The sequence below is a fragment of the Pyxicephalus adspersus genome, chromosome Z (assembly GCF_032062135.1).
Source record: "Pyxicephalus adspersus chromosome Z, UCB_Pads_2.0, whole genome shotgun sequence".
NCBI classification, from domain to species: Eukaryota; Metazoa; Chordata; class Amphibia; order Anura; family Pyxicephalidae; genus Pyxicephalus; species Pyxicephalus adspersus.
The window spans coordinates 52,028,775-52,044,433 of NC_092871.1; the positions used below are offsets into that span (position 1 = coordinate 52,028,775).

At 39.3% G+C, this 15,659-nt stretch overlaps 2 protein-coding genes and 1 long non-coding RNA gene across 3 annotated transcripts in view; 1 reads left to right on the top strand and 2 right to left on the bottom strand.

The window, feature by feature from the left end:
* CCDC120 (coiled-coil domain containing 120) overlaps positions 1-15,659 on the bottom strand; it is a 108,306-nt gene that overhangs the window by 56,296 nt on the left and 36,351 nt on the right. The gene's annotated exons all lie outside the window — the stretch shown is intronic.
* Positions 1-15,659, top strand: part of TFE3 (transcription factor binding to IGHM enhancer 3) — a 28,832-nt gene that overhangs the window by 5,327 nt on the left and 7,846 nt on the right. The window contains exons 2-9 of the mRNA XM_072429604.1: positions 3,721-3,834; positions 5,081-5,321; positions 5,919-6,170; positions 10,766-10,858; positions 11,728-11,845; positions 12,460-12,516; positions 13,727-13,802; positions 14,341-14,488. Coding sequence (XP_072285705.1) covers positions 3,721-3,834; positions 5,081-5,321; positions 5,919-6,170; positions 10,766-10,858; positions 11,728-11,845; positions 12,460-12,516; positions 13,727-13,802; positions 14,341-14,488 — 1,099 coding nt within the window. The remainder of the gene's footprint in view (positions 1-3,720; positions 3,835-5,080; positions 5,322-5,918; positions 6,171-10,765; positions 10,859-11,727; positions 11,846-12,459; positions 12,517-13,726; positions 13,803-14,340; positions 14,489-15,659) is intronic.
* Positions 11,592-14,399, bottom strand: LOC140343101 (uncharacterized). The gene is made up of 2 exons (XR_011923253.1): positions 14,271-14,399; positions 11,592-11,817 (listed from the first exon to the last, which is right to left on the bottom strand). It is a non-coding gene; the product is annotated as an uncharacterized lncRNA (long non-coding RNA).

Sequence of the window (15,659 nt, forward strand, 5' to 3'; positions counted from 1 at the left end):
TTTCATGCAGTCTTCTCTTTATGGTAGACTTGGATATTGATACGCCTACCTCCTGGAGAGTGTTGTTCACTTGGTTGGCTGTTGTGAAGGGGTTTTTCTTCACCATGGAATTGATTCTGCGATCATCCACCACTGTTGTCTTCCGTGGACGTCCAGGTCTTTTGGCGTTGCTGAGTTCACCAGTGCTTTGTTTCTTTCCTATGATGTACCAAACTGTAGATTTTGCCACTTCTAATATTGTAGCAAATTCTCGGATGGTTTTTTTCTGTTTTTTCAGTTTAAGGATGGCTTGTTTCACCTGCATGGAGAGCTCCTTTGACCACATGTTGTCTGTTCACAGCAAAATCTTCCACATACAAGCAACCCCCACTCAAATCAACTCCAGGCCGTTTAGCCGCTTAATTGATAATGATATAACAAAGGAATTGCCCACACCAGCCCATGAAATAGCCTTTGAGTCAATTGTCCAATTACTTTTGAGTCCCTGAAATGAAGTGATTGTGTAAAAAAAGGCTCAAATTTCCTCACATTTTATGCAATCTTTTTGTTCAACCCACTGAATTAGAGCTGAAAGTCTGCAGTTCAACTGCATCTGAGTTGTTTCATTTAAAATTAATTGTGGTAATGTACAGAACCAAAATTAGAAAAAAGTTGTCTCTGTCCAAATGTTTATGTTAGCAGTGTCTAGTATTATTATTATTATTATTATTATTATATTATATATTATATTATATATATGACTAGCTAACTAGTTTGTTACTAGTAGTAACAATAGCCACTTCAAAATTTTGTTTATAAAACAAGTTTTTTTGTAAATTTATGTTCCATAGGCAGCACGGTTGGCTCAGTGACTAGTAACCTTTAAAAAACTAGGGACACAAGTTGCCAGGACACTATTTTCATGGAGGTTTTATGTTCTCCCCATGTTTGCATGTGTTTCCCTTCACATCCTAGCAACATGCTGTTAAGTTAGTTGTCTCCCCCACCAAATTGGCCTTAGGCTGTGTTAATGACATATGACTATGGTAGGGACATTAGATTGTGAGCCCTTCTGAAGGACAGTTGGTGACATGACTATGGACTTTGTAAAGCGCTGCATAATATGTCAGCGCTATATAACTACAAGTTAATAATAATTACTATACAGTCTGGACAAAATTGCTAAGAGATCAGTGCAATTATAGTGTTCTCCCTAGCCCATTTTAGCTGGGTGTACCACCTGGCACTTTTCATTAACCACCGACTGTTTTTGGGTGGTTACTGAAGAGTTGGGTCACAATAGGTGCAGCTAACCACCTTAAGCTTCTTCCCACCCTGCTTAAAAATAAAAAAAATCTGGGGAGAATACTGCATTAACATTTAAGTGGGAATGCAAGAACCAGTAAACTTTTTTTGCTATATAAACTGCACCACTGTCAGAACAGGGAATTTTATCTTAAAATTAGGCAAGAAAGTTGATGACAAAATATTTGAAATACTAAGATAATACAGAATCTGCTGATATGTTTTTCTGTGAGGAGCTGCACCAACAACTCGCCTGTATCACCACATAAAATGTCGTCATTGTGTACACAGTCTCAGGTCAGGTTTTATGGAAAGTTCCCAACATAAAGAATGCACCCTTACTGGAAGAAGTGACATCACTGAAATCACTGATTTAGTTTACAAAATAAAAAAATGTTAATGAAATGGACACCTGAATGTGGAGATGGCTGCACTTTCCTCAGCTGTCTAGGCATTAACTTCAGCAATTCTTCTCAACCTTTTTAACATAGGTGAATCCTTGAAACAGCTTTTAAGTATTTAGGGAACCCCTGATGTAGTTACTATATTCACAGCAGACTAGTAAATGGAGAAACTAGTTGGCTCCCTGAGCTTTCATGATATTGTTAATATAAAATATATTCTGAAAACTTGTGTATTCTGTTTCCCTGCTGGGAACTGATGTTTTATTCCAGGAAAAAGACCCTTTTGGGTGGAGACTATACATAGACAGTGTGTATTAGATAAGAACTAAATAGAGAAATGTGAGGGCCTGGGTTATAAAATCTTCTAGGAAGGGTGCCACTGTGAATAAACATTCATGGTATCTTATTCTTCTTCTTTTTCTTTGGCCAACGGTTATGAACAAGCAATTTTCTCACGCTCATTCATGTTATAAAATGCTAATCAAAATATTTCTAGATTGTATAAGATGCTCCCAATCAAAAGCAGAATTTGGAATTACCATGAGGCACAGTTAGCACGGGCAGAGGCAGCATTTAACCTTTGAACCATTGGCAAAATCATTTTATCAGTGGAACTTATTATCTATATAAAAGGGTATCTACACTCTATCATAAGGAAGAAATAAAAAACAAAGAGGGAATGTCTTTACTACAAATGGTGCCGAATGTTGCTGTTCATTAATTACCTGTTTATTAGTACTGTAATGCTGCTACTACTCTCACTGCCTCGAATGTAATAATAATAATATAAATTATTCTTGCTGGGGGTATAACACTGCCAAGTCATGGTCCCTTACAGTAAACTGCATCCTCTCTTCAGGTCACAAGAATTTCCTGAGTAACAGGGGAAATGCTGGGACTTCCTCTGTCCTGTGATTATCTGATACACATGAGTAATTTTTTTTCTGCAAATGGAAGTATCAAAAGCAGAAATTATTACATAACTTTACACTCAATTGTGTACTAACTGTAATTTTCAAAATGGAGAAATTGTATAAAGTAACCTGTTCTAAACTGCAGACGAGCACTGTGCAGCTCACAGGCCATCCATCAGATTGGGACAATCACTTATCTGCTTTGGGTTTTGCTATGTACAACACAGCAAATGTAATAAACAGTGAGCTGAATTAGAAGGCTTTACATTGATTCTGTGCCTGTATATTAAAAGCAGCAGTTGTGTCCTCAGTGTATTAGAAGAGGAAAGGTCAGACTCCACTCATGTCTGGGTATTAGGAGGTGAGGTCAGTGTTACCTGATGTCTGTGTATTAGTAGGAGAGGTCAATGTTACCTGATGTCTGTGTATTAGGAGAGGAGAGGTCAGTGTTACCTGATGTCTGTGTATTAGGAGAGGAGAGGTATTACCTGATGTCTGTGTATTAGGAGACGAGAGGTCAGTGTTACCTGATGTCTGTGTATTAGGGAGAGGAGAGGTCAGTGTTACCTGATGTCTGTGTATTAGGAGAGGAGAGGTCAGTATTACCTGATGTCTGTGTATTAGGGAGACGAGAGGTCAGTGTTACCTGATGTCTGTGTATTAGGAGAGGAGAGGTCAGTGTTACCTGATGTCTGTGGATTAGGAGGAGAGGTCAGTGTTACCTGATGTCTGTGTATTAGGAGGAGAAGTCAATGAATCCTGATATCTGTGTATTAGGAGGAAGAGAGGGGATCAGTGAATCCTTTTTTTGTATATTAGGAGAAGGGGAGAGGTCAGTGAATCTTGATGTCTGTATATTAGGGAAGGGAGAGGTCAGTGTTACCTGATGTCTATGTATTAGGAGAGGAGAGGTCAATTAGACCTGATGTCTGTGTATTAGGGAAGCAAGAGGTCAGTGAATACTGATGTCTGTGTATTAGGATGAGGGGACAGGGTCAGTAGATCCTAATTTCTGTGTATTAGGAGGAGCAGAGAGGTCATCACTGTATGATTGTTACAAAAACAAAACATTTGTCCTTTTCTATATCCTCCTAACTTTCCTCTTTTCTCTCCACCAGCCTCAGTCCGCTTCTGCCCGAATCTGGAATTGTTGCTGACATTGATGTGGAGAAGGCCCTAGAGCCCAGCAAGGAGCAGTTCTACCAGTTAAAGAGCCAGCCAATCCCTGCCAGGTGAGATAATTGGGGCTTTGTTGGGACATGACACACGGGACACCCACGCAGGAGGAATGCGCAATATAGACACAAATGTAGGAGCCAGAGAACAGGAAGGGCTGATAAATTTCAGATGAACAGGGGAAAAACAGCAACACTGACAACTCCTGACATGCCATGAGATAAGAGTGTGACACAGTCAGCATTTTTTTATACCAGACATCCAATACTGCAAAAATCCTGTTTCCCTATAGTGTGAACAGAGGTGTACTTCCACTGAGCGGAAACATAAGCAGTTAATATAGCATTTACCCTAAAGTCGCATTGTTACTTTTTTGATGTCACGTTTATATTTCATATATGTAGGTGCTCAATCTTGAGTTTTAGATACTGATTCACTGCTCAGTTACATTGATTGATTGTTGCCAAAGGCTCATTCTTTAAATATGTATTGTTAAAATTTGGACAAAATGATTTGTTTGATCTAGTTCTATGTCCTCTGTGCACATGTGGAATCAATGTCTAACTCAGATATTCTGGGGAAGAAAATAAAATGTAAACAGCACTGCATGATAGGCAAATGTAGGACAAGAGAAAAAAAGGTTTCCAATGTTATCTTCGTTCTATAATTGTATTGTATCCAGCATGTGTTCTTTATTAGCCTACAGAAAGGCCCAAAAGCTCTTTCTTCTGGTCAAATTTGGTACTGCAACTTTGGTTTACTATTTCATAGTACCAATCACAAGTACCGTATTTTTCGGACCATAAGACGCACTTTTTTCCCCCCAGAAGTGGGGGGAAAAAGTCCCTGCGTCTTATGGTCCAAATGTATCAAAATGTATCCTTCCCAGCTGCTGTCCCGTCCCCCCTCTGGTTTTTAATGCACATAAAATATTTTAGGACACTATTTGTTTCAGAATCTTTTTTTCTTCATTTCCCTTCTCTAAAAAACTGGTGCGTCTTATGGTCCAGTGCGTCTTATGGTCCGAAAAATACGGTAAACCTTGCCATAACTCAGCCATTTCTGATCCCTGTTAAAAAAGTGTGCATACTTGTTTCAAGGATTAGAGTTGAAGAATGCAGGTCAGCATGAAAGCCAGACAGATAACATTTTCAGAAATAGGTCAACAATGGTACCCTTGATTTGATTTTAAAGCTAAATTAGTTCATCCTTTTTTATAAACTTTCTAGTACAATACAAATAAATGATGGTAAATCCAGTTTGCAGATTGTGTTTTAAGTGGTCTTTATTTTTTCAATGCAGCCAGACAATAGCACCTAACCCTCAGACTCCAATACAGACCTCCAGTGCCATGTCTTCAAGGGTTCTCCTCAGACAGCAGCTGATGCGGGCACAGGCCCAAGAACAGGAACGCAAGGAACAGGAACAGAAAGCCACACAGCTCTTAGCAGAGCGTGGCAATGTCCCACCAGCTACCCCAGCCATAAGTGTGACCCAGCCAGCCCGACCAACTCCAGCACAGGTGCCATTGGAGGTGCTAAAGGTAAGACTTGCTCATATAAATGCTGTAGGTTAACCATATTATCATTTTATTTTTTTGTGTTCCCATACTAATAAAAACTTGAACTTTAGCTCCTTTGTATGGCCACTTGCTTTAATCACCCTTGGTTATAGCTTGATACCTTTGTACCAGGATAAAGAAAGGCATTACTTATAATGCGGTGGGAGCATTTGTGCCAGTGCAAGAACTGCACCACCGATCAGCATGTCATGGGGCAGGGGGTAAGCCAAGTGCATGTGTTATGAGCAGTTTGGTACTGAAAATGTTTTATAATTTGCATAGTATGTGCCTTTGTCACTGAAAACTAGTAAAAATCATAATTTATCACTTACTATCCAGTGAAAACCTGCTCTACACTAAAGTACTACTCCTCCTTTAACACTGCTGTCTGTGTCCTCCTCGTTTACATTTTTTTCCTGTTCTGGGTGACAAATTTCACCTGGTACAGGAAATGAGGCAGGCACATAAACAGCAGAAGATAAAACAAATGGAGGATGCCTAGTAGTAAATAATGACCAGACATCATTTGGTAAATAACATATCTTGTGACCTCTCTTCATATATTCTTTCTTCTCACAGGTGCAGACACACTTGGAGAACCCAACAAAATACCATATCCAGGAGTCCCAGAGACAGCAGGTTAGGCAGTACCTTTCCACCACCCTTGGAGCTAAAATGCCCATTTATGCTTCTGCTCCAAGCACCACCACTCCAGCCCCTGCTGTGTCTGGGGCCTCTCCTCAGACAGAGCAGACGCTCCTTCCATCAGCCAGCAGTGCTCCCAACAGCCCTCTGGCTCAACTAAAAATTGGCTCCAACTCAGAGAAGGAGGTATGTATTAAAAACAAGGGGGTTGCAAATTTTTTTATCTTCCTTTCATCTACACCAATGAGCCTTATCTGTTTGTGTGTAAGGTGTTTTTTTCTGTTGCTCTGGTATACTGCTGCAAGAATGTTTAACAATGAATGTGTTTATTTAACCAATTTTCTATGGAAAATAGAGATGAAATAGAAATAAAGCATTTCCAATAAATGCTGCATAAGTTTTCCTTTTTACAGGATTTTTCCATCTATTTTTGTCTGGTAATCCTTCATACACATACACTTCCTATTCCAGAAACAGAACATGAAAAGGGAGCAAGTCTCTCCAAAGTATGGGGACATTCCATCTTAGACCAGGGATCTTTAATTCCCTTCCTCAAGGACTAGTATCTGCACACAGTTTTAGCATTTCCCTAACAGACAGCAGTTAATAAAATAAGGAAGGGTTTACAAAGAGTCAGTAGTGACCTAACTTCTTTGCGTTATGACCTCTGAATGGCCCATTTACACCAGCAGCCAACCTATGGATCAATTTGAATAATAACCTGGGAACTTTTTTTTTAATTTGCACTTATTAAACAGATATAACAAAACAACTCCAGTTGTATATTTAACAGGGAAGTTCATTGTTGGAAACATTGGTAAACACACCTGGTTTTTAATGGTTGGTGGGGAGATTTATGGAATTATAAGGAAAAGTTTAAGACAAAATAGGGCCTGGGCACAAATGAAGTAGGGGCCTCAAATGCACATCATTCCAATTCCCTGCACACCCGGTCATCCTAATTTTGGAGCATTGGAGAAGGTGAGGGTGTAACAAGTTGGAAGTGTTTGTGGGAATACAAGTGTCAAGAAGGGTTAAAGAACGACATAAAACACTCAGGCACTGCTTAATTAAAAGTTAATACGTATCTTTATTGGATGCGTACAATGGTCCACAACAGCAACAGTTGCAAGATCATGCAACTCGGTTTACCCAAGGGAGTACACATTTCCATTTCATCTAACTAGGAAGAGTAAGGCAGGTAGAAGCTGGCATTTCTTTACGCGTATCAAGAAAATGTCAGCGTTAGCACTCAATTCTGTGATATCTGGAGTTAACAATTATACACTGAACTCCACCAATCAGCTCGTTACATGATCATTGCTAGCTCATTTTGACTAAACCTTCTTGTTACATTATAATATGAAAAACACTTTAAATTGTTAGTATGAGAATATATTTTGTATATTACCAGTTGCTTTCTTTCTCATAACAGCCATAACTTTCTTCTTATCAGGTCACTCCCACCCCAACCTAGTGTGGGAAGTAGGACACAAAATGTTCACAAGGGCACAGACCAGACGGTTTACACAAATCCACCTGTACATCCACAACACATGTACTCAGTATTCCATGTTTTGTATTTGACTTGCTAAAAAGATTAACTCTTAGGTGGCTCTCGAAGAGGAATAATCAGAAAGCCTCACCATTCTTGCTACAGAGGGTCCTAGGCATTTGCACTTTTCCTTGCCTTAAAACCATGATAAAACCCTCACTTCCTGTCCTCATAACACCAGGAAAGATACAGGTACCAGTGGGACAGTGCTAAAAACAAAAAAAGGTTTTTGCTGGGGCTGAGTTTTACAGAACATAAAAGGATCACTACAGATCAGATTTCCTGTAGTCTGTAACAGACTGGAGGGGATTGTCCTACAGTTGACTTTTACAAGCCAATTGGGTAAAAGTGAAAAAACCAGAAATGATTCACAGGGAATAGGTAAATTATCTGCTCAGGAAAGTTTCTGGTAATATGCAGCTGTCCCCTCAGGAGGTTGTCCAGGCTGGTTGCTTTCTTCATTTCTGCGTTTGTACCTGCAGGATTGTGCACACTTCATATTTATTGTATAGCTTGTTAGGTAAGGTGACATTTTAAAGAAGTTTAACTTTTTAGGAGCTAAGAGGCATACATTAACATTTTTTAGAGCCAAGGTATTTTATATAAAAAATTGTTTCTGCTGCTGTTTTGGAGTATTTTTTCCTCACATTTTGTTTAGCTGTTTTATAAGAGAAAAAGTGTTGCTAATAATGTGTGCTCCCTAGGCTAAGAGTAGCAGTAAAAAGTCTTTCAACCAAGTAATCTCTGCATGAACATTTGTCAGTAGCCTGAAGATCCATATTTTTATATATATGTATTCTAATTTTGGTTCTGTGCATTACCACAAATAATTTTAAATGAAACAACTCAGATGCAGTTGAACTGCAGACATTCAGCTTTAATTCAGTGGGTTGAACAAAAAGATTGCATAAAAAATGTTAGGAACTAAAGCCTTTTTTTTTTTTAAGCAAACAATCACTTCATTTCAGGGGCTCAAAAAGTAATTGGACAATTGACACAAAGGCCATTTCATGGGCTGGTGTGGGCAATTCCTTCGTTATGTCATTATCAATTAGGCAGATAAAAGGCCTGGAGTTTATTTTGGGGGGGTTGTGCACTTGTGTGTTGAAGATTTTGCTGTGAACAGACAACATGCGGTCAAAGGAGCTCTCCATGCAGGTGAAATAAGCCATCCTTAAGCTGCAAAAACAGAAATTGCTACAATATTAGAAGTGGCAAAATCTACAGTTTAGTACATCATGAGAAAGAAACAAAGCACTGGTGAACTCAGCAATGCCAAAAGACCTGGACGTCCACGAAGGACAACAGTGGTGGATGATCGCAGAATAATTTCCATGGTGAAGAGAAACCCCTTTACAACAGCCAACCAAGTGAACAACACTCTCCAGGAGGTAGGCATATGGATATCCAAGTCTACCATAAAGAGAAAACTGCATGAAAGTAAATACAGAGGGTTCACTGCAAGGTGCAAGCCCAGAGGTGGGCAAACTGTTTTAGTTGGGCCACAATCTGAAAAAAAATTTGCCAGAAGGGCCGGGTTGATGGTAGAGTGGGCGGGGTTATGCCAACATGACACCCCTGAACATGACGTGACACAGCCTACCCATTCTATCATTGCATACTCACATCCAGGGATGTGTTCCGTGGCTCTGGCTGGTGCACCCCCTGGCGGGGTCCTTCGCTTGTCCCTGCTCAGGGTGGCACCGGCCAGAGCCGTCCAACACGCAAAGGGCCGGAGAAATATCCCTTTTGGACCATATACGACTCGTGGGCTGTAGTTTGCCCATGCCTGTGCAAGCCAACTCATAAGCCTCAAGAATAGAAAGGCTAGATTGGACTTTGCTCAAAAACTTCTAAAAAAGCCAGCACAGTTCAGGAAAAACATTCTTTGGACAGATGAAACCAAGATCAACCTTTACCAGAATGATGGCAAGAAAAAAGTATGGAGAAGGCATGGAACAGCTCATGATCCAAAGCATAGCACATCATCTGTAAAACATGGCGGAGGCAGTGTGATGGCTTGGGCGTGCACGGCTGCCAGTGGCACTGGGACACTAGTGTTTATCCATGATGTGACACAGGACAGAAGCAGCCGAAAAAATTCTGAGGTGTTCAGAGACATACTGTCTGCTCAAATCCAGCTAAATGCAGTCACATTGATTGGGAGGCGTTTCATAATACAGATGGACAAAGACTCAAAACATACAGCCAGAGCAACCCAGGAGTTTAATAAAGCAAAGAAGTGGATTATTCTTGATTGGCCAAGTCAGCCACCTGATCTGAACCCAATTGAGCATGCATTTCACTTGTTGAAGACTAAACTTTGGACAGAAAGGCACACAAAAAACAGCAACTGAAAGCCGCTGCAGTAAAGGCCTGGCAGAGCTTTAAAAAGGAGGAAACCCAGCATCTGGTGATGTCCATGAGTTCAACACTACAGGCTGTCATTGCCAGCAAAGGGTTTTCATCCAAGTATTAGAAATTAAATTTTATTTTCAGCTTTTTAATTTGTCCAAATACTTTTGAGCCCCTAAAATTAAGTGATTGTGTAAAAAAAAGGCTTTAGTTCTCATATTTTTAAGCAATCTTTTAGTTCAACCCACTGAATTAAAGCTGAAAGTCTGCAGTTCAACTGTATCTGAGTTGTTTCATTTAAAATTAATTGTGGTAATGTATAGAATCAAAATTAGAAAAAGTTGTCTCTGTCCAAATATTTATGGACCTAACTGTGTATGAATATATGTGTATGTGTATATATATATATATGTATATATAATTTGCCTGTGTGCAAATCTCAACTTTTCATGTAACATTACACTTGGTTCAGCCCCCAAAGCATCCTGAGCACCAACCATTAAAAGAATATATCAATAAAAATTATTTTATTTTTTTGCATATACCTTTAGCTATCTATGTATCTGGATCTTCCTGTTTTGACATGCTGCATGAGTATGGTCTGGAAAGTCTTAACTTATAATACATTTACACTAAACTGAAGTGTCTCTATACAAAATACAGACAATCACCTACATCATTATTTTACCCTTAATGGCAGTTGTTAGAAATATTAGTAATAAAAGTTTAATTTCCCTTGCAAGTGTGTGGAGGTTAATAGTCATTTGTGGATGTTATCTGTAGCCGCCTCACATATCGTAATTTTGTTTTTACTCAACTTTAAAGTGAACCTATATTTTTCCCCTTAGACGATTTTTATTCATCATTTTAGATTAGTGATGTCATTGATGAGATCATAAGTTTGGAATCCAGCTACAATGATGAAATGATGGGATTTGTGGAGAGAGCAAACCTACCTAGCACAGTAAGTGACTTTGTCATCCTCCATGCTTTCTGTTAATGCTTGCAATCATAGGTTCATGAGTAATAGGGAATGCTGTCGCTACTGTGTAGTGCGGTATACGTGACACGTGTAGCAGGATTGGATTTTTGCCATGGCACAGATTCTAAGAAGTAATTAGTCTTCACTGAGGAGCCCTTTTAATGCAATGATATGGTGCCGTGTTAAAATTCACTTAAGTCTTTAGGTTTGCAACGGAGGTAACAAACCACATTAAAAAAAAAAACAAAACAGGGCAGGGATAGTGCAGTCACAGGAACATCTATAAAATATGAGGTCAAGGTTACTGCCTGGGAACTACTTAGGTAACAGAAAAGGCATGTCCACATATACAGGACAGGAAAAAAAAGTTCATACACATACACAGGAATTAGTTAATGTAGTAATGTTATAGTAACACACAGAGCCTGGGAAGTAAACTAGTCACAAAAAGCCATGCAATGCACCAACAACCAGGGGGAAGACTCCTTAATGACCTAAAGGGCTGCTATAATACAGCATAGAGGAGGAGAGGGTGAACAGCAAGTAAAAGTGGGCAGTAACAACACCCACCGAATGTTTAGTACAGAAAGGCCTGGAGCACCGAAGTCATTGTGTGGCTCCCAAAATGTAACATAGTCAATGTAATTCGATTCTGTGTTTTGAGAACTAGGCAAAAAGATACAAAAAATGTAAAAACAGTAAGCACTCCACAACTGTAGACAGACAAACAATTATATTATGTAATATTCATCTCAGATTTAACCATAACTAAATAGGGATACCTCCTTTGAATAAAGTAGATATTGGACAGGGTACTTCACTTATTAAACAGGTACTTGATGTCTCCCCAGCTTCCAGGAACAGGAAACCTTCTCGATATGTTCTGTGCTCCAGGAATGTCCGCTCCCAGTATCACTGTCAGCAACTCCTGTCCAGCTGACCTACCAAATATTAAGAAAGAATATTCAGGTGGGTTTCAGATCAGACATCTATGTCTAAATTATTGAACTACTCATTCTAGATAAACAGGTCTTCTGTTTTGATATTACATGTTGTTTCTGTGCCCTCCTGAACCTTTTCATAGTCAAAAAGAAATATGTACTTTGCTGGATGCAGTTTCTTTTGCTGTAGTCGAAAGAGAAATCCATTTTCTGTTTATATTTTTCCTATATAGTATTGCATTGGTAGCACTAACAATAGCATTATATGTTGCATCTGCCAATCACTGGTGTGTGATTTCCCACAAACCTGCAATAAATAACCACAGAGCTATATATTTATGATGGGTGATGCACAGCTAGTTGGGATATATTTTGAACAGTAAACTTCAATCGAGCATGACTTGATAATAGTATGAAGAGATCACTAAACAAATAAATTCCATGCCATTCTCATGCTGGCTGGCAGTTTTAGGAGATCTAGGAAATATGACATGCTTAGCAGTAGTTGCTAAAAATTGGAATGATTATTAAAATGTTCTCTCAAATATTCAGGGCAGGTAGAGGCATGGGCACAGTATATACTGTATATTCAATTTTGGGTCCATCCAAGATTTTACAGATTTTCTCATTTCCATCACACAGAACACGAAGCGAAGGCACTGATAAAAGAGCGCCAGAAGAAGGATAACCATAACTTAAGTAAGTAAAAATTTAAGTTAAAGCACACTGGTCTTAACAAAGTACCTGCCAAAACCACTCCCACCATCTTACTGTTAGTGTTCTTGCCTACAGCAACCCCGCTGTCATACTCTGACTTTTGGATTTAGAGCCAAGGTATACTTTCCCTGAGCTCTTTCACATTGCAACACTTGATTGGTTTTTGATTGTTAGTTATTGAGCTGAAGCCTGACATGCTAGGGTGGGGGGTTCGCATGCCTAACATAACTGAATTCTTTCTTTCCAAGTGCTAATGTTTGCTATGATATTGGATGTAGAATTGCTGCAAAGGATTATTATGCAGGCCATATTTGCTAGCAGTAAATTATGGCATTGGTACATGCTATGCAATGATGAACAACATTGGGTCAAAAAAAAAAAAAACTTAAATGAACTGTTCTGTTTATAGACCTGGACATAAAAAAATATATATATATATATACTGAATGATCCCTTTTAAACTTGAACAGCCAATCAGCATTCTGGTTGTGTTGTACAGTCTGCTGGCTAGTGGTTCGCCTTGTGGGAACTGGATAAGTGAACAATTACATTTGGAGACAATAGAGCATTGTGTTGTGAGGCCTGGTGATGGCACGAAGCCTGTGCTGAACATGTGCAGGCAGACTAGGGCCCTATGCTTTCTTTAAGCCACAGGAATGCTGACAGAGCAATGTGGCTTGTCTGGGTGTTGCTCATGTTTGGAAACTTCTGTGTTGTTAGCTATGTCCCTACAGAAACAGTTGTAAACATAAAGAGACTGAAAGAAAACTTCCTGTTCTGGTGATGTACTACTACTTTTTTCTGTCCCTGTGATAATGCTCACCAGGACAGTTTCAGTTAAATGTCCCCACAGACAGATGACTTGAACAGAGTTCTAATCCTTTCACAATCCAAATAAAAAAAGTTTCGAATTTAGATATACTGTAATCACCAAGTTGCTCCACCTGTGTCAAGTAGTATCCTAGAGACTCCACAGAGAAATAATTTCAAAAGTGCTCTTACTAGTCAAGGTGAAGTAGCTATAAAGAATGAGGAATACTAAGGACTAAGCTTCTTCTTTGATTTTATCTATAAATATATCACCAATGGGGTACAGCCTAGTAACCAATACCAGCTAGTCACAAGTAACAGTTACTGCACCTCATTATTTTGTGCTATGGCAGACATCTGACCCAATATATTTTTTTTGCAGTTGAACGCAGGCGAAGATTTAATATTAATGACAGAATTAAGGAGCTTGGGACCCTCATTCCAAAGTCCAGTGACCCGTAAGTAATATTCAACAGTCTCTGTATACTAGATATGTATTTTAAAACCAATGCCATAGATCCTAGGCATCATTTTATCCCTCCAATGGTTTGATAGCTCAAGAATACTACAATAAATTGGAAATACAGTCTAAAAAAAACAATATATTAACTATAATGAAAAATTATAAACAACATACTGAAACATATGCATGTATGCATATGCATGATTTGTAATATGTTATTTGTTAATATGTTATTTGCATTACACATTACATTTGTGTGCAATTTGTGGCTCACTTAAAACATGCAGGTTATAGAACTGAGCTGGTGGTAGTGAATGGAGTTCTCTCTGCATAACACAGTGAAAATTTCGGAAAAGTGGAAAGGTGGATTAACTATAGATTCTGAAGTTGCCATTGGCTGTTGACAGTAAAAGGGTTAAAGGTTTATATGGTGCAGGATACACCTTCTCGTGCATTCACTCACCATAGTGGAGCCCCATCCTGTGTTTTCACTTTACCCAGCTTTACACGCTATGCATATTTCCTGTTTCCAGGGAGCTGCGCTGGAATAAGGGCACCATCTTGAAGGCATCTGTTGAGTACATCAGGAAGCTGCAGAAAGACCAGCAGAAAGTCCGCGAACTAGAGGGGCGACAACGCAAGCTAGAGCAGATGAACCAGAACTTGCTGCTACGCGTACAGGTAACACGCAGGATTCTTATTATTATTTTTATAAAAATGTATTGATTAAGACAAGGCAAAATTTGTTATTAATTTCATTCATTTTAATAATGCTGACATTATGTAAAGTAGGCTTACAGCATTGATAAGGAACACCATGACATGAATAGAGCAGATGCTGGCAAAATACTATTCATTGCATTCAGTTGAGTCTCCATAGCTCCCAACAGTCCTTCATACAAAGAAACAGTCACTGTTATGGAACCAAATTCCTATTTTCCTCATTCCTCCTTCAATCCAACTGCAGCTATAATCTATTATATTTATCTATTTTCAAACTTTTTTTTTTTCATTAACAATCGTTTTTATTGAGGAATATCAAATACAAAAAGTCACATAAGTACAAAAAAAAGGCACGAAAAAATAAAATTGAACAAGACAATAGAGAATATCAAATACACAGTATATAAGAAAATAGGGAAAGGAGCGGGGGGAAAAGTCTGTGCCTGAAGCCTGCAGATCCTCCAGAATACCATTGACAGAATACAAAATAAGTACTAAAGCCAGCGAGCTTTTAGAGGTCCGTGGAGCCCCAGGGAGTAGGGTGACTAAACAATCCAGGGGTCCCACACCTCCAAAAACCGGTCATAGGTGTCAGTCAAAATGCTGGTCAGGTCCTCATTACCCTTAAATATATCTAGTCTAGAGTTACCTTCACTGAAGGCCACTCTCTCAGTCCTCAAAGATCTGGCTATTGCTTGTTGAGCCGCCATAAAAACAAAGGTTGCCAGGTTTCTAGAGGGCCAAGAGAGCGGCAAATCTGGAAAGTGTAGGCGAGCACACCATGGATCCCCGATCATGGGTCTATTCAGCAAAGAACCGAGTAGGTTGTGTACTTATTGCCAAAAACCAGATAGTTTAGGACATGTCCACCAAATATGGAGCATATCACCGATGGCATCACAGCCTGTAAAACATAACCCGTTGATTCAGGATCAAAGCGTGCCCATCTTGCATAATACCTAGCACGCAGATTCCTGTGAGGTCACATTATAAGAACAGGAGGATATAGACCTCCATACATCTTCCCACACCTCCTCAGGTTGGTTGCAACCCAGATCTGCCTCCCATCTACAGACATATGGCTGTGATCTGGCGTAAGGTACAGTAATAAGCTGTCTGTAGAGAAGGA